Source organism: Hemiscyllium ocellatum, chromosome 11 (assembly GCF_020745735.1).
Source record: "Hemiscyllium ocellatum isolate sHemOce1 chromosome 11, sHemOce1.pat.X.cur, whole genome shotgun sequence".
NCBI classification, from domain to species: domain Eukaryota; kingdom Metazoa; phylum Chordata; class Chondrichthyes; order Orectolobiformes; family Hemiscylliidae; genus Hemiscyllium; species Hemiscyllium ocellatum.
The window spans coordinates 103,386,722-103,405,307 of NC_083411.1; the positions used below are offsets into that span (position 1 = coordinate 103,386,722).

General features: G+C 41.7%; 1 protein-coding gene across 2 annotated transcripts in view; it reads right to left on the bottom strand.

Annotated features, from left to right (window-relative positions):
- stard8 (StAR related lipid transfer domain containing 8) overlaps nt 1-18,586 on the bottom strand; it is a 215,053-nt gene that overhangs the window by 165,541 nt on the left and 30,926 nt on the right. The window contains exon 2 of one of the 2 annotated variants that reach the window (XM_060832771.1): nt 4,959-5,637. The exons of the other annotated variant lie outside the window; for it this stretch is intronic. Coding sequence (XP_060688754.1) covers nt 4,959-5,501 — 543 coding nt within the window. The 5' untranslated portion in view covers nt 5,502-5,637. The remainder of the gene's footprint in view (nt 1-4,958; nt 5,638-18,586) is intronic. 2 annotated transcript variants of the gene reach the window in all.

Here is an 18,586-nt window from a genome sequence, read left to right on the forward strand (position 1 = left end):
GGGAAGGCAGAGTCCCCTGTTTCACACCTTGATTTCATTTCTGTCTGTTGTGTTAGTATGGACAGCAGCAAGATTAAGTCAGAGAGTTCTACGCAGGGTGATAGAAGCTGCTCTGGTATGCTGCCTAGTGGCTGAAATCAGAGCAGTGTGCCAGAGGCATTGTCACCCCAATTTCTTCTCTTAGAGTGTTGTATGGAGACAAAAGAAAAATGGCAATTAGATTATGTGCAGGTTTCACCAATCTTTCTCATTGTATCTTGGCTGTGGAGATTCTCAAATCTCTCTGAAAAAAGGGTGATATTTACACAACCTCTGAACAGTGTGGGCAGTGGAGCGTCAATCAGTAATACATGGTGATATCAGAAAAATGAGAATCTCAACATTGTGAAAGAAGATTGATTTTATACTTGAGGCTTGAACAGTGAGATGAGAATTTTGTTCTTCAGCAGTGATGAAGCCTATTTGCTACATTTACATTTGATTAGTACCTAAACTCGTCTAATTTACATACAATTCCCTACTCACCTGCATGCAAAGTGAAATTAGATGGTGTCAATTCCCAATGTGAAAGTCTGAGCAGGTACCTGGCAGCTCGCCACTTGTTCATATGGGCCCCCCGAAATTCTCCAACTTTTCAGGATGTGTTCCACGGGCAGTGACTGCAGCACCATCTGTCATAGAATCCATACAGTGTGGAAAGAGGCCATTTGGCCCATCGAGTCTACACTGACCCTCTGAAGAGCATCACACCCGGACCCAGCTCTCCACCCTATCCCCAAAAGCTGCATTTATCATGGCTAATAAACCTATCCTGCATCATTGCCCACATTGGTCAGGGGAGTGAAAATACCACCCTTTTTTTCAGACACCTTTGAGAATCTCCACAGCCAAGGTACAATGAGAAAGATTGGTGAAACCTGCATATAATCTAACTGCTATTTTTCTTTTGTCTCCATACAACACTCTAAGAGAAGAAATAGGGGTGACAATGTCTCTGGCACACTGCTCTGAGTAAATCAGAGATATGTAATGATGATGTGGTTTGACTAACCTCACAGACAGCCTGTAACATGGTGGCACAGTGGTAATCACTGCTATCTCACAGTGCCAGGGACCAATGTCCCTGCTGTGATTTCAGCCACTAGGCAGCATACTAGAGCAGCTTCTATCACATCCCGGGACACTTCAAATCAATTCACCAGGGCTAATCCATCTAACCTGCACAGCCTTGGACTGTGGGAGGAAATCAGAGCACCCAGAGGAAACCCATGCAGACTCAGGGAGAATATGCAAGCTCCACATGGATCCCATTGCCTGAGGCTAGAATCATACATTGGTCCCTGGCACTGTAAGATAGCAGTGGTTACCACTGTGCCACCATGTCACCGGCTGTCAGTGAGGCTGGTCAAACCATATCATCATTACACATCTCTGATTTACTTAGAATTCATTTATATGCTGCATTGTAGATCATACTGACTCCTATCACTATAATGCTGCTGACAAGCTGCTTTACATGCAGGGACAAAAACCTATCTCGTTCATCAGAACAAGGTGCATCACAAGGCTCTCAGCTTGCTCCCTTAGTGCTCACTGACTTTGCGCCTGTTTGGATGCTCACAGCATCTCTGTGTTGCCAAGACCTTTTGCACATTAGTGACTCATTCAGGACTTAAAGGCTTACAGTACTTCTGTTTTGCCTTAATGTTTAGCACACACAGAAAGCCAGGCAGCATATTATGGTTGTCAGCAGTGATCAGTCGAAGGGGAAGGCACATTGAGTATGGCACCATGAGACATGAATGTCACAACAATAGTACCTTCTGCAGTAAACACTCTGGTCTTGACAGAAGCTCTAAGAGAAGTAGTCAAATCAGATCAAAGCAAACTGTCATCAGTCAAGAGGTGTCACCACAGTCAATCAAGAGTACCATCCAACCTTAGCCCAAGAGTTTGGACATGGTAATTCAACCTCTTGGCATAGTCATGCTTGAGATTTGTGAAAGATCAATCCTGCAGGTCCATCACAATCAATCGGAGGTAGGTCAGATATCCAGTCATTCATCAATTGGGGCTGAAAATCCAGGTCCAACATGGCTGTGTTATGAACAGTCTTTGCAACATGTTCACTGAAAGGTCAAAGCAGGTTATCATGGGCCACTGCTGTGGTAGAGAAGCTGGGGAAGTTAATCATGGGGATTTGAGGCAGCATGCTGGGATTAATTCAAAAGCAGCAACTCAACATAGAAGGAGGGGAGATGAAGGTGCATTGGAGGACATGGATTAATAAGACAAGAAGGATCATCAATAGCCCACAGCCACCCTGTGATGATAATGCAATGTAACGGTTGGCAGAACTGATTGTAGAATTGGAGCTCAGAAGGTAATGCTGGGGGATGAATTCATAAACGAAAAGAATTGGGTTTGAATGGGTGAAAGCTGACAGTTGGAGTAGACAGGGATTGCAAGGACAAAGCAACATGAAGACTTGGGGTGCCTTTGACCCTACAACTCACTCTGCCAGAATGACCTGCATTGCCTTCCATCCCCACACATGTGAAATACATGCAGTGTCCAATTGGGATGGAAATCCTGGTCACAAGATCTAAGAAAAGTAGTCAAATCAAATCAAATCAAATCAAACTGTCATCAGTCAAGAGGTGTCACCACAATCAATCAAGAACAACATCCAGGGAGTTGAGAGTGCATTGGAGAACATGGGTTACTAAGACAACATACCAAGTTAAAAATCACACAATACCAGGTTATAGTCTAACAGGTTTATTTGGAAGCACTAGCTTTCGGAGCAACGCTCCTTCATCAGGTGGTTGTGGAGTATAATTAGTTTCAATCAACTTATACTCCACAACCACCTGATTAAGGAGCAGCATTCCAAAGCTAGTGCTTCCAAATAAACCTGTTAGACTATAACCTGGTACTGTGTGATTTTTAACCCTGACTATAGCGTTTGCATTTTCCCAGCTGACAATATCTAATTCCCCAAGCTGTTTACATTGTTTCTTCAAGACAGACAATTGGCCACTCCCCAGACTATGCTGCAAAAGATCCCTAACCATGAGTAGCCAATTGACCACGGCCAATTTTCTCTGATTAACTGTGCCCCCGACCCTTTGACTAGATGGAGAACTAGTCCCCACGCACTTACCAACATGCCTGTTTGGTTGAATAAATATGTAGTGTGTTTGCCGCGTGGTGACTAGCCCATGCTGTGGGTGTTAAATTAACATCTCAAACTGCCAGACAGTCATTTCCCCACCCCATACCCACTATCTTCACCTTAGACAGGTCCCTACCAATTAGCATGACACGTGTTTGTGTATCTATGCTAAATAACACCTTAATACAGCAATGCTGATCGGCTTAGGCATTGCAAAGCAGCACATGTATTCTGTGAGCATGCAGCTGCATGCTATGTGAACTCATAGAAACCCTACAGCCTAGATATAGGCCATTCGGCCCTTCAAGTCTGCACTGAGTCTCTGAAGAGCAACCAATCAGTAAATCAGTACCAGCCTCCTCTCCTCCCCTTCCACCCCCCACCCCCCACCCCCAACCCCCACATTTCACAAGGATAATCCACCTACCTTACATATCCCTGGACACTACACGTAATTTAGCACTGCCAATCCATCTAACCTGCATATATTTGGTCTGTGGGAGCAGACTGGCAGCAGGGCTAACCACTGAGCCACCATACTCCCTAGGGCTGTAAGAATAAGTGGGAAGTTTTGAGGTACTGCCTAATCCAGTCCTTGAGCTATGTGCTCATCCAGTCTTTTGAGGATGTGATGGAGGCTAAAGAAGTCGGAGAACTACAGCAGTCTTCTGAGGAGATATGAGGAAATTGCGCAAAAGGAACATCACCTTCACCACAATAAAATAGTTCAGTATTTGACACAAGAAGCCACACATGACTTAAACGATACCCACTTCCAATGGGTGAGAGCTGGGTGCAGTGATCACTCACTGGCTGTAAATTTGTTGCTGCTTGAAAAGCAATCAGTCCCTGTCACCAGAAGCAATGCAAATTGTTTGTTCTTAGTTTTTGCCATTTGATATTCAATAGAAGTGAACAATTTCAGTTGCTGAAGTCTGTCCAACATGTGATGTTCCTACTTTGAACAATGATAAGATATCATATTATGCTGAGCTTTGGGGAAAGAAAAGCATTACTCCAGACAGGGTTCCAACATGGAAAGGCACTAAGATTAGGTAGCATCTACAGCTTGATTCTTGTAGTTACAGTTACAATAACTGTCAACTAGAAAGATGCTGATGTAAAATAGCAGTACATTTATGGAATGTACACTCCTACTAGCAATGAAGTGTCAGCTGTGGTAGCTGTATGCCATTAAAAACTGCTCTTTCTTGTTTCCCTCCCACTACATGAACAGTGAAGGGACAGTTATGTCTGGCAGTGATTGACCTGGTGTACAGCTGGGGGTTAAATGTGGAAAAGTGGCAGAAATCCAGGAAAGTCCTGGCAGTGGCAAATACATCCACAACTGGTTGGTGCATGATAAGCAAGTGTGGCATTATAGAGGCATAAGGAAAAGATTAGTATAAAACTGTGAAATAACTTGCTGCAGCTCATTGAGAGAAACCCTACAAGAAATGCCCCAAAATTGACATTTGGCTAATTTTTGGTTAAAAATCAGCCCAAAATCTTTTATGAATGACTAACTTACCCTCCCATGTAAGAGTATTTACAGTGTTTTATGATTTGTTGAGAATATTTATTTTAAATACTCTCTTTGTGACCCAGACCAGTTAAAGGAGAGAACATCACTCTGCTACTATCCCTTGATGTATGTCATTTAAGAAAACTCAGTACTGTCACTAAATAACAAAACATATTTTTCATAAGTTTCAGCTAAAGTGTATTGACCTTAACGAAGATAAAAATATCAAGATGAAATGAATTGATGAGATGTTACCAGGCTAGAATTATTACTGTCCTCCTTGAAGGTGACGGGGCAGCTCTGTGATCTTGAAGTTCGATTTTTCAAGTTGTGCTGCTGTCCAAGAACTTCTGAAACATTCTCATCCAAGATGTCTCTTACAAGTATTGGGTTGTCCTTGATGTGTGTGTTGCTCAGGTTCTTTTGCTTTATCTGAAAACCTTTTGCAGTCAAATCTGGATGTGTCTCAACAACATAAAGCTTCTCATCAATATCATTGTTATTCAGGAACATAAAACAATTTTTGGAGAAGCAAATGACACTTGGTCTCTGTTTAACAACTTTCAAATATCGTCTTGGTACAGTTTCCACTTTGGTCCTCAACTCCTGAGAAGACAGAGACTCATTTTGAATCAATGCAAAGTCACAGTCATCCTTAACAGTCATATCACTCAAGCTCCTTTCTTTGGGAAGCACAGAAGGATAAGTATAGTTTTGATCAACATATGCAGTGGGAAAATCAACAGTGGTAGTTTCCTCAGGTGAAGACAATGCTGGTGATGTGACTTGGTGAGCCATGTCTTTGCTTGGTATTTTAATTCTGTCTCCAGAGTTTGTTTTGAATTAACTGTGGATCGTCTGCTGATCCAAAATGAATTCAGCTCCTGAGGCCTTTTTTCTCAGAAAGTATCCTTCTCGCAGCCTCTCAGCAAGCCTGTTGAAATATCAACAATATTTTTAATTCCAAGTTATATCCTTTCAATTTGTTAAAAAGGACACATTCAGCTGGCCAACTCATGCCTTATAATGACAAAATTAAATAGAAAGTCTTATCAGTCATTTCTACACACAGCATCTCATCATTTGGAATTATTTTTGGTTTGATTTATTCCAAAGGAACGAAAAGTGCTGTCCCTGTGAATGGGACAACACTGACTCTCTCTCTCGCACACACACACACACACACACACACACAAGCACAATCGCTCTCACATAGACACCACAGACTGTCTCTTATTCACACACATATGCATGATAGACTGTGAGTGAGTGAAGCAGGAAGGATGTTGGTGTATGACTGTGAGAGAGGGTGTGAGAGGGAGAATGGGTGTGTGCGTTCATGTATGTGAGAGAGTAAGTGAGATTGTGAATACATGAGAATGTGTAATAGAGAAACTTTGAAAGAGTATGAAAGGAGAGGGCCTGGATGTATGAATCAGAGAACGTGTATGTGTCTGTATGATGGAGACAATTGTTGAGTGAGTGTGAAATAGAGGGTGTATGTAAAAGAGCTGCAAATGTGTTGCTGGTCAAAGCACAGCAGGTTAGGCAGCATCTCAGGAATAGAGAATTCGACGTTTCGAGCATAAGCCCTTCATCAGGAATAGGGCTGATATTCCTGATGAAGGGCTTATGCTCGAAACGTCGAATTCTCTATTCCTGAGATGCTGCCTAACCTGCTGTGCTTTGACCAGCAACACATTTGCAGCTGTGATCTCCAGCATCTGCAGACCTCATTTTTTACTGTATGTAAAAGAGAGTGTCTCTGAGAGAGAGAGAGAGAGAAAGAGAGGGTGTGCATGTCTGAGTGTGAGAATGTGGGAGAGAAAGTGTATGTTTGTGTATGGAAGAGTGAGTATCTGTGAGGCTGTGAGAAAGAAATACAGAGGCTGTGTGTGAGAGAGGATACTGTGTTAAAGAGAGGGTGTGGGTTTTGTGTGAGACATAAAAAGAAAGAGAAGGTTTCTGAATGTGAGAGTGTGTTTAAAAGAGGGAGTGTAAGAGACCGGGGTGAGGGGGGAGAGAGAAGTTGTCTATGTCTGAGAAAGATAGACTGAGTATGTGTGTAAGAGAGAGCATGTGTGAAACATTTTGTGTGTATGAAAGAGAGTTTGTGTGTGAGAGAGGTAAAGTGTGTGTGGAGAGTGTGAAGACCAACTGAGAAGCATGTGTCTGTGAACGAGAAGGAAAATGAGTGTAACTCTGTGAAAGAGAGAGAAAATAAAAGAGACTATAGATATAGAACATAGAACAATATAGCACAGAACAGGCCCTTCGGCCCACGATGTTGTGCCGAACATTTGTCCTAGCTTAAGCACCCATCCATGTACCTATCCAATTGCCGCTTAAAGGTCACCAGTGATTCTGACTCTACCACTCCCACGGGCAGCGCATTCCATGCCCCCACCACTCTCTGGGTAAAGAACCCACCCCTGACATCTCCCCTATACCTTCCACCCTTCACCTTAAATTTATGTCCCCTTGTAACACTCTGGAGTGCTAAAGAGAGCATGAGATTGAGCATGTGAGAGAGAATGTGTGACAGTGTGAGATAGAGTGAAAGGAGAGAGATTGTGTGAGATAGAGTGCATCCGAGAGACAGTGTGAAAGAGACAGAGTCGGTGTTATGTTGTAAAGACCATATCTTTTTATTTTCTTGCATTCCTGATCGTGGAGTGAATTGGGGTGTTTTTAGGGCTGTTTTTGAAACCAAGGAATGTAGAAGAACTTGCAAAAACTGAGTTCCTAAACCTTGTTCTAATTCATATTTCCACTGTTGTTTTGATCCAGCAGTGGGGAAGCTGTTAATAGATGAGGATCTGTACTGAGTGAGATTTGGCTGGCCATAGCTTGTGGAGTGGATTGCGAAGTTGTGATCAGTTGTGGATGACAAAGGCCATCAGTCAGTCAACAGCTTTGCTTGATTGACCGCTGGGTAATGGAACAGCTTGCGGGTCTTAACAGTATTGACAGAAGCTGTTGGACTGCTGAAAAGAGCAGATGATGTACCTTTCTCTCCATTAAAATACCTAAGTCTGAAGAATGCTAGAATATTCCCTGGACCAGTTGCTAGAAGCTCTGCCTTTAACCAATAACTAAGATACTTTACAATGGGTGTAACGATCACCTGTATCACCTTCAAAGAAGTGAAAGGAATCTGGAGAAAAGAGATAGAGAAACAGAAAAAAGTCCTTGTAGGACCGAGGATCATCTTGGTGAACCCTGTGGTGCAGGGCCATTGAGCGGTTTCCTTTGTATTTCATTCCCTTCTACATGTAACACAATTATTTTTATCTGTTTGTGTATGCAGGGACTGGGCAGTCATAAGAGGTTTAGAGTTAAAACAAGTGTTATGTGCCAATAGTTCATAGTTGTTTACATGTAGCTAAAATCTATTCCGTTGTCATAAATAGTAGTTCTTGTTAAGTACAGAAACCTGGTCTGTGTTTTCTGTTATTTTGGGTCGATCTAACAGATAAATTCGAGTGAGTGTGTGAGAGTGTGAGAGCGAGGAATGGGATTGGCAGTGATTGCAAATGTGGCAGAGGGATTAAAAAAGTGAGTGTGCCACTCCAAAACCAATCTTCATCTCCAAAGACTTGTACACAAAGCAAGTTGGGAGAGGCAAAAATCTGAGGCGATCACTTCTCATCCCCAGAGCTGTGTAAATTCCACTGAGGCCAGCTCGGAGGAGTGGCCTGTATACAACAGAGGCAAAAGTAAGGTGACCATTAGTTGAACTGATCTTAGTTTGGCCCAGATCCCCACTCTTTTCCTTCATGATCAGGACTTGAAGGCAAATTTATCTCATTCTAACCTTGCTTCTTTACCAAGATGGCAAAAACAGAAGTTTTAGTTAATTCTGCTGTTCGGTACTTTTAATGATCATTTTCATTAATTATGCATTTCATTAAATTACCAATTGATTTCTTTGGAATTGTGTTTTAAGTTCACATTTACTTTAGTGCCAAACCATATCTTTCAGAAATGTGCTGTCCTGCATCCCAAGTGAGAGAAAAATGTAAATACGCCACATATCGCCCCTCTCCCCATCTGTACAATGTGGACAACCCTGTCCTGATGAAACAAAGTTTTGTTTAATTAATAAAGATGACCATTAAAAAATGCAAAATGACAGATATATCTAATAAAACCTTTTCTTGCCATTCTTTGTTTGGCAACTGAGTATGTACAAAGGAGAACATGGCACAATTTGAAGAAATGCAGGACATTTTCCTGGTTTCTGAGCCAATGACCCTCTTCCAAACAATAGAACTGAAATCACACTATCTGATCATTCAAACATTTGTTCAGTTATCGGTTCATTTAATGTGCAATCTGATAGTTGTGTTTGCAGATATTTCAAAAGAAATTTTGATTGTAAATACCTTGGGAAATTCTGAGAATGTAATGAAGTTTTACAAAAGATCTCTCTTTTTTGATTATTCTGTTATAAAGACTTCTAATAGTTAAACAGTTTACTATCACTTTTCAGGTCCTCTTTTTAAGAATTGTTGGTTGCATAGGATACCAAAGAGATAATCAGTCAACTCCAGGTGAGAAAGAAATTTAAAAACTGGGCGCATAAAAGTATCCAATAATGACCTCTTTCTTACTATTTTCCAAACAGATGGCATATTTTTTATGGCTAGCATAAGTAATTATATTCTTGACATGATGAGCCTTCAAGAGAAAATCATGGAAAGTAAAATTTAAACAGACACTGCAAGAAAAGCTATTGGGTGAATCTGACCCAGAGATGTGTATGAACATAATGGTGAAGATACATTTTAAATAGCATTAAAAAAAATTCTCCAGATGGTCCTGGAGTACATTTCTACATAGCATTGTCAATTCATTGCATCTGGGGAATTATCTTTAGCCCTGGGCTAAAAGAAAGAGGACATCAGGCAAGTCTTCTGATCTTATATCTATACAGAAAGCAAGCAGATCAGACTACGATACAGTAGCATTTATAAACAAATGGCTTACCAACATTCACAGTCTAAATTCATGCATGAAGGATGAGTGGGTGGTTGATTGATACAGATTGAAGAAATTTTTAAAAATCAGGAACTGCAGGAGAGTGAAAATCAGAGCAAAAACATTTGTAAGCATTTTGAGGTCATAAAGAGCACGAGTCAGAAGTGATAAATTTACTCCTACATTGACCTTAAAATTAATGCTCATGTCAGGGTCTTTGGGAAATTGAACTTTGTATTTGATGACAAGAGCAATAAAGCCAACAGCCTCATAAAATATAATGCCTTTAATGTTGTAAAATGTCTGAAAAAACAATACTAAAGGATCTTCAATAAACTTTGATACCAGGCCACAGAAGAAGATATTAGAACAAATCACTAAAGGTTTCATCAGTGAAGTAGGTTTTAAAGTAAAATCCTAACTAAAGTAAGAGTGTATAGAGATTAAGAGGCATAAGGGATAAAAATGCAGAGCTTAGGAGCAAAGGAAGTGAAGGAACTGCTGTCAATGAAGCAAAGACAAAAAAATCAGTGATGCATAACAGGCCAAAATTAGAAGAATAAAGAGATTATGGAGGGTTCTAGCTTGGAGGAGGTTACAAAGACAGGGAATAGTGAGACCATGGAAGACCATTAAAACAAAAATTAAATTTTAAAATTGAAACATTGCCAGATTGGCAACCTGTATCAGTCATTGTACACAGGAGTAATGGATAAACAGGCCACATTAGGATACAGGAGGCCTGTCAGAAGAGCATTCAAACAATTGAGCCTGGAACTAACAAAACCATAAATGAGGATTGAAACAGGAAATAAAGGGAAAAAGTTGAAAACAGGCAATGTTATGGAGGTAGAATAAGCCATTTTGCAGATGGCAATAATGTGGGGTTAGAAGTTCTGATGGGTCAGTTTGGACATCAAGATTGCAAATGGTGTGGTTCAGATTCAGACAGTGACCAAATCAAGTAAGTATGGAGATCACCTCTGGAATTTCCCTTGAATCATGTATGAACACTGAAACAGAGAATGGGGGTTGAATGGGATTGGGATTATATACATTTCTCACAAAAAAGAAACATCAAGCACTGAAGAACTTCATACAATCGCATGTCAAACTGCTTGTGACAATAGTCTGAAATATGAAGGTAGATTGGAGAAACATTGGGGTGAAAATCCAACCCAGGCAATAGCTCAAATTGGGCAGTTACATCCTCTCCCCTTAATACCTGTCTGATATTCAGCTGCACTGACTTCAGTGGAACTGAATAACAAGTGGGCTATAAAATGTACAATACTGTTCATTTCATACTATTGAAAAAGATTAACTCCTATCTCTTAGATATTGAACCTATCAAAGGAGACCAAAACAAACCTTCGAAGAGGTACAGGTTGTACGTCCGTAGTGTATCAGCCTCAGGATCAGGCTTTTCCCAGACCTCAGGAGGGCATGGGTGAGGTTCAGCATGGAAATATTTAAAGCAATTTATAAAGCACTGAGAAAAATACTGCTCAAAATCGTTCTGCATTTTTAAATTATATCCAATAAAATGTTTTTGCTGTATATCATATTTTCAAAGAATAAGGGTGCTTCAACATTGAACGTAGAAAATGATAAAAGTTGCATCAGCACCAACTGCACCAGATCCTGTACAAAATTGAAGCATTTCATTTTAAAAGCCTCCCACACCCAGCTGTGAACAACAAAACAAATCTTTCCACTGAAGAGCCAACAAGTACTATTTCAATAATTTCAGACAAAAAAATACACTTTGCTCAAATAACTGCAAGTGCACACCACCATATGCCCAAAATCGCAACTTTACAAAGACAGAAACCAAAACTGAACATACACTGTAGGTACCCAACGATAGCGGTTGCTGGACCAGATAGTGCCAGATTTGGGAGGTACAACCTGTATACCACATACATGCAATATAAACAAAGCTAAGTCCAGAATATTACATCAAACTAAATAACAGGCTCCAATCAGTCAAAGGCAAATCAAGGACTAATATCACGGAATTTTCCTCCAAAGCGATAAATGCTTGGAAGGTGACTTTCAGGTAAAGTAATAGAAAGTTGAAAAGTTGCACTGTCCCAACACCAATACTTGTTTTAAGTCCTATTTATTCATACACAGGCTCCTCTAGATATTTTTAATCAATTCATTCAAACACATTACAATGCATGTCTGAGACAGGTGGGTCTTGAACTCAGATCTTCTAACCTTGACGTAGAGAGCCACAATCAATGAGCCACGATATCCTCCAACCCATGTTTACTGTCAATAGAGAGAGTTGCTGTGGTTCTGTTCGCCGAGCTGGAAGTTTTTGTTGCAAACATTTCGTCCCCTGGCTAGGCGACATCATCAGTGCTCTGGAGCCTCCTGCGAAGCGCTTCTTTGATGTTTCTTCCGGTATTTATAGTGGTCTGTCCTTGCCGCTTCCGGGTGTCAGTTTCAGCTGTCCGCATTCAGGCATTCATCCACAAACTCCATCGACAAACACATCGACCTGGACCCAATATACCAACCACTACAGCGGACAGCTGAAACTGACACCCGGAAGCGGCAAGGACAGACCACTATAAATACCAGAAGAAACATCAAAGAAGCGCTTCGCAGGAGGCTCCAGAGCACTGATGATGTCGCCTAGCCAGGGGACAAAACGTTTGCAACAAAAACTTCCAGCTCGGCGAACAGAACCACAACAACGAGCACCCGAGCTACAAATCTTCGCACAAACCTTGAATGGAAAGAGTATGTGCAGGCATTGCTCATTTTTTTCAATTAAATAAGAGCATGGGGACAAATTACCATGGTACATTGCCCATAAAAATATATCAACTAAAGTTGACTTGCCCTCTGGATTTCAGCAGAAGCTTTGGATATAACTGTTCCCTGGAACATTCTCCATCACAACACCTTGATCAATCCGCACCCATCTAGACTCAAAACATTAGCTTGCTCTACCTCCATGGAAGCTGCCTAACCCGCTGTGATTTCCAGCATTTTTGTTTTCAGCGTGCTTTCACATCCAGTGTAAGTTATTCCCTTTGAAATATGGGTTTTTTTGTGTCTGTTCTGATGAATGCAAGATATAAAATTTGACAACATGTCTTTTTAATCAATTCTCAAGATCTGTATGACTAAGCGACTAATTTTCAAAACAGTTTAATAATTTAGACTCTAATTTTTCTTTCTGTCTGTTTTACCAAATACTAGACTGCTTTGCCCAACAGCATATCACAAAATGTACTCAGCTGTAGACTACTCTTTTAAATGCTCTTGAACTGTCAAAGGAAAGACATATTTCAGATTGCCAAGAGATCAGAGGTTAAAAAACACATGTAAAGGCATGCTTTGCTTTACTATCTTGCATCTAGTTTCTACTCACTGATATGATCAGAGGTAGGAGGATGTACTCTGCATATTACTGATGTGCCTCATATTACCTCATGAAATGTAGCAGCAATTTGTTTTTCACAAACGTTTTCATCAGTCCCATTTGGAACATTATTGAATGTCCTTAGACAATGGTGATAAAAAAAATCTCTTTCGTTATCATTGTGACAAACTCTTCTTCAAATTTAAAATGATTTTAACCCGGTCCTAAATGTACCCAGCATGACCAATAAAGTGAAGCCTGGCAAAGAACAAATTGAACATCTTAGCAGTGTGAGAATGTACACAACTTCAAAATATCACTATGGTCCATTTAGCAAGTGCCAAAGTTCAAAAGATTCCAAACAATAAGCTTTCTCTTATAAACACAACCTTGTCTTTCACCAAAAAATATATTTCCTGAGCAGCTGTTCTACTTTCCATATATTTCTATATGTAGCAAAAAAAAACAAACTGCATGATTACAAATGGGTTCAACATTTTCACTACAATGAGCAAAAACAGGAACTTTAACAACCAGGTAATTGAAATACTGTGCCTCCCACCACAGCCTACAGTCATCTCCCTCTGTTTAGCAAGAACCCAACTTTCAGTTTACAATTCTGGTAATAGCCCAATGACTGCAAATATTAACTCATGTTTTACTGTCTCTCCCTCTTTCCCCTCTCTCCCTCCTTCCCTCCCCACCTCCACAGATGCTGCCTGACCCACTGCACATTTCCAGCAATTTCTGTATTAATTTCCTATTTCTACTTGCTTTTCACAGTACCTGTTTATAATGGGAGGGCGAACAATGTTTTCCCTGCAGTCCATGTGGTTTTAAGGGTGTACTAAACAAAACATATAAATTGCAAAATGTCAGCATTATGTCTTATTTCAAAAGCAAAATACTGGGAGCGCTGAGCACCTGATGAAATGAAAAATGTTGGAAAGGGTCAGATTTGGCAAATATGTGGAAAGTGGGTCGACAGTGTGTTGCTGTGAAAGCACAGTAGGCCAGGCAACATCTGAGGAGCAGGAGAATCGCCGTTTCGGGCATAAGTCCTTCATCAGGAATGAGGTTTGTGGGCCAGGGCTGAGAGATAAATGGGGATAGGCTTGGGGGAAAGGTAGCTGAGAAAGCAATAGGTGGATGAAGGTGAGTTCAAAGGTGATAAGTCAGAGGGGGAGGGAGCAGAGCCGAGTCGGAGGCTTGGGACTGGGATAATGTGGGGGGAGGGGAAATGAAGAAGCTGTTGAAATCCACAATTTATGTGTGATTGCAGGCTCCCATGGCAGAATATGAGGTGTTCTTCCTCCTGGCGCCAGGTGGGAATGGTTTGGTGGTTGGGAAGGCCCAGAACCTGCGTGTCCTTGACAGAGTGGGTGGGGAAGTTGAACTGTTCAACCATGGGGCAATGAGGTTGGTGGGTGCAGGTGTCCCAGAGATGTTCTCTGAAACGATCCACAAGAAGGCGTCCTCTCTCCCAATGTAGAGGAGACCACATCACATGCAACAGATGCAGGAGATGACATTGATAAACGTACAGGCAAATTTTTGATGGAGTAGATTAGATTAGGTTAGAATACTTACAGTGTGGAAAAAGGCCCTTCGGCCCAACAAGTCCACACCGACCCGCCGAAGCGCAACCCACCCATACCCCTACATTTACCCCTTACCTAACACTACGGGCAATTTAGCATGGCCAATTCACGTGACCCGCACATCTTTGGACTGTGGGAGGAAACCAGAGCACACGGAGGAAACCCACGCAGACACGGGGAGAACGTGCAAACTCCACACAGTCAGTCGCCTGAGTCGGGAATTGAACCCGAGTCTCAGGCGCTGTGAGGCAGCAGTGCTAACCACTATGCCACCGTGCCGCCCACAAGGATTCCTTGGGGCTTTGGTCGGAGGTGAGGGGAAGGTGCGGGCGCAGGGTTTGCACTTCCTGTGGTGGCAGGGAAGGTGCCAGGAATGGGGGTTGGGCCGGTGGAAGGCATCATCCTGACGAGGGAGTCGCGGAGGGAATGGTCTCTGCGGAACACTGATAGGAGTGGGGAGGGAAATATACCTTTAGTGGTGGTGTCCGTTTGGAGGTGGCAGAAGCGGCGGAGAATGATGCATTGTATGTGGAGGTTAGTGGGATGGAAGGTGAGGACCAGGGAGGTTCTGTCCTTGTTGCATTGGGAGGGACGTGGTTTAAGGTCAGTGGTGCGTAAAGTGGAGGAGGTGCATGGAGGACATCATCAACCATGTGGGAAGGAAAGTTGCGATCATGGAAAAAGGAAGCCATCTGGGTCATCCTGGAAACAGATTGACAGAAGTGGAGGAATTGGGAATAAGGGATGGCGTTTTTCCAGGAGGTAGAGTGGGAGAAGGTGTAGTCTAGGTAGCTGTGGGAGTCAGTGGACTTATAGTAGATGTCCATGGTTAGTTGTTCACCAGAGAAAGAGATGGAGAGGTCCAGGAAGGGGAGGGAGGTGTCTGAGATGGTCCAGGTGGGTTTGAGGTCAGGGTGGAAGGTGTTGGTAAAGTTGATGAACTGTTCAATCTCCTTGTGGGAGCACGAGGTAACACCAATACAATCATCAATGTAGCGGAGGAACAGATGAGGGTGGTGCTAGAGTCATCGATTAGGGGAGGAACAGGTGAGGTGGTGCCAGTGTAAGTTACTGACCTCTCATCATTGACTTGAAATGCAGGATCTATTTTGTATATAATGTGTCTGTAGAATTAACACTGGTATTAACATTCCTGCATTAAACATTGTGGCTACTTTAGTATTACATTATAACATATGGCGAGTTCTGAAATAACTCATTTTTTTTGTGGACTAAATCAAGAAATGTTTGACAATATTTCTTCTCATGAAAATGAAGACTGGGTGACCAATTTTCAGTACATAAAATTTGGATAGTGGGTATAGAGAGAATATCACCTCTCATGAGGAAGAGCATAATGAGATGCCAGCAATATAAGAGTCATCAAGAAATCCAGTCAGGGATTCAGAAGGAACTTGTTTTGCTAATGAATGTTAAGATGTGGAACAAACGACCACAGAGTGGGTGAAGGAAATAGTGTTGGTGTATTTATCCCTTACGTTGAAGGGATAGTTATGGTTTTAGATGAAAGCAAATGGGAGCATGCTTGATTTGAGCACAAAAACTACCCGGACCAGATGGGTTGTATGGCCTGCTTACCTGCATTAATTCTGTACTTGCAGGCAACTTAAGAAGGCATATAAACACAGTACCAGGTGTATACTACTTAATGCTTTGAGCTTGTTTCACCATTCAGAAATTCATGGTATTTCAGGCTTTGAGTTAATCTGTTTTCTGTCTGCGCTCCATAATTGTTTACTCCCTGTCTAAAGAACATAGATCTAAATTAATACTTAGTGGCTTCCGCAATCTATTACAGATGTTTTACTGACAATTAATTAATTTCAATTAGTCACTAATTTAGGAAGGATTGTATCAGATTTGTGCATTCAAATAACAACGTTGTAATGAAAATGTAATCTGTAGTAATATTGATTGAGAGATAAGGGAGTGTTGTTGAACAAACAGACCTTGGAGTACAGGTTTATAGCTCCTTTAAAGTGGAGTTGCAAGTAGATAGGATAGTGAAGAAGGCATTTGGTATACTTTCCTTTATTGGTCAGAGTATTGAGTCCAGGCATTGGGAGGTCACGTTGCGGCTGTACAGGACATTGGTTAGACCACTTTTGGAAAATTGCGTGCAATTCTGGTCTCCTTCCTATCAGAAGAATGTTATGAAACTTGAAAGGGTTCAGAAAAGATTTACAAGGATGTTGCCAGGGTTGGAAGATTTGAGCTATAGGGAGAAGTTGAATAGGCCGGGGCTGAGGGGTGACCTTATAGAGGTTTATAAAATCATGATGGACATTGATAGGGTAAATAGACAAAATATCTTCCCTGGGGTGGGGGAGTACAGAACTAGAGGGCATAGGTTTAGAATGAAAAGGAAAAGATATAAAATAGACATAAGGGGTAACGTTTTCATGCAGAGGGTGGTATGTGTATGGAATGAGCTGCCAAAGGAAGTGGTGGAGGAGAGTATGATCGCAACATTTAAAAGGGATTTGGATGGGTATATGAATAGGAAGGATTTGGAGGGATATGGGCTGGGTGCTGGCAAGTAGGACTGGATTGGGTTGGGATATCTGGTCAGCATGGACAGGTTGGACCGAAGGGTCTGTTTCCATGCTGTACATCTCTATGACTCTAATTAGCAAAGAGCAAACAAAGACAGCAGTGGTAAAGTTAAGACCAATTGCAACCATTTCCAAGTGGATTGAAATGTAGAAGAATCTTAGGTGATCCTATTGAATTATATAAGATCCTGAGAGAACTTAATAGGGTTGATAGTGGGAGGATATATCCTCTGCATGGGGTGACAAGAACCAGGAGGAGGAAAGTTAAGAGTGAAAGACTTCCCCTTTAAGATGGGATGAGGAGAATTTTTTTTGTCTCTGAGGGTCATTCAGCTCTGAAATCTGCTCCCCCAAAAAGCAACTGAGGCTGGATCACTGAATTGATACAAAGTTGAGTTAGATAGATTTCTGATAAACAAAAGAGTCAAGCATTATGGGCGGGACAAGAAATTGGAGTTGAAACCACAATCAGATCAGCCATGGTCTTATAAAATGTCAGGGCAGCATTAAAGGGCTGAATGTATTGAGTAAGGATAGTGTATGGTTTGAAAGATAGCTTGCAATTGGTAATGTTCCCTTGCTGGCATTGTCCTCATGATTGATAGAGATCAAAAGGTGCTCTCGAAGGAGTCTAGGGATTGTTGTAGTCCATCTTTAAAATGGCTTATACAACTACCATATGCATCAATGGTGAAGGGAATGTGTGATGATGATAGTTAGAGTACCAATCAAGTGGGCCACACTGTCCTGGATGGTGTCAAGTTATTTGAGTGTTATTAGCAGTTATTAAATGGAATGGGGAGATTGTTCCTTCACACTCTTAATCTGTGCCTTCTAGATTATGGATAGGTTTTGGGGAGTCAAGAGATAAGTTACTCAATACAGGATACATAGTCTCTGATCTCCTCTTTAGATTAGATTAGATTAGATTACTTACAGTGTGGAAACAGGCCCTTTGGCCCAACAAGTCCACACCGACCCGCCGAAGCGCAACCCACCCATACCCCTACATATACCCCTTACCTAACACTACGGGCAATTTAGCATGGCCAATTCACCTGACCCCGCACATCTTTGGACTGTGGGAGGAAACCGGAGCACCCGGAGGAAACCCACGCAGACTCGGGGAGAACGTGCAAACTCCACACAGTCAGTCGCCGAGTCTTGTAACTGGAGTATTTACATGGCCAGTCCAGTTCAGTTTCTGGTCAATGGTAACCCCCTCTGTTGATTATAAAAGATTCAGCAATGGTAATCGAATAAGAAAGAAATGTTCAGATTCTTTCTTGTTGGAGATGATCATTGCCTGGTAATTGAGTGATGAATGTTCTTTGTCAC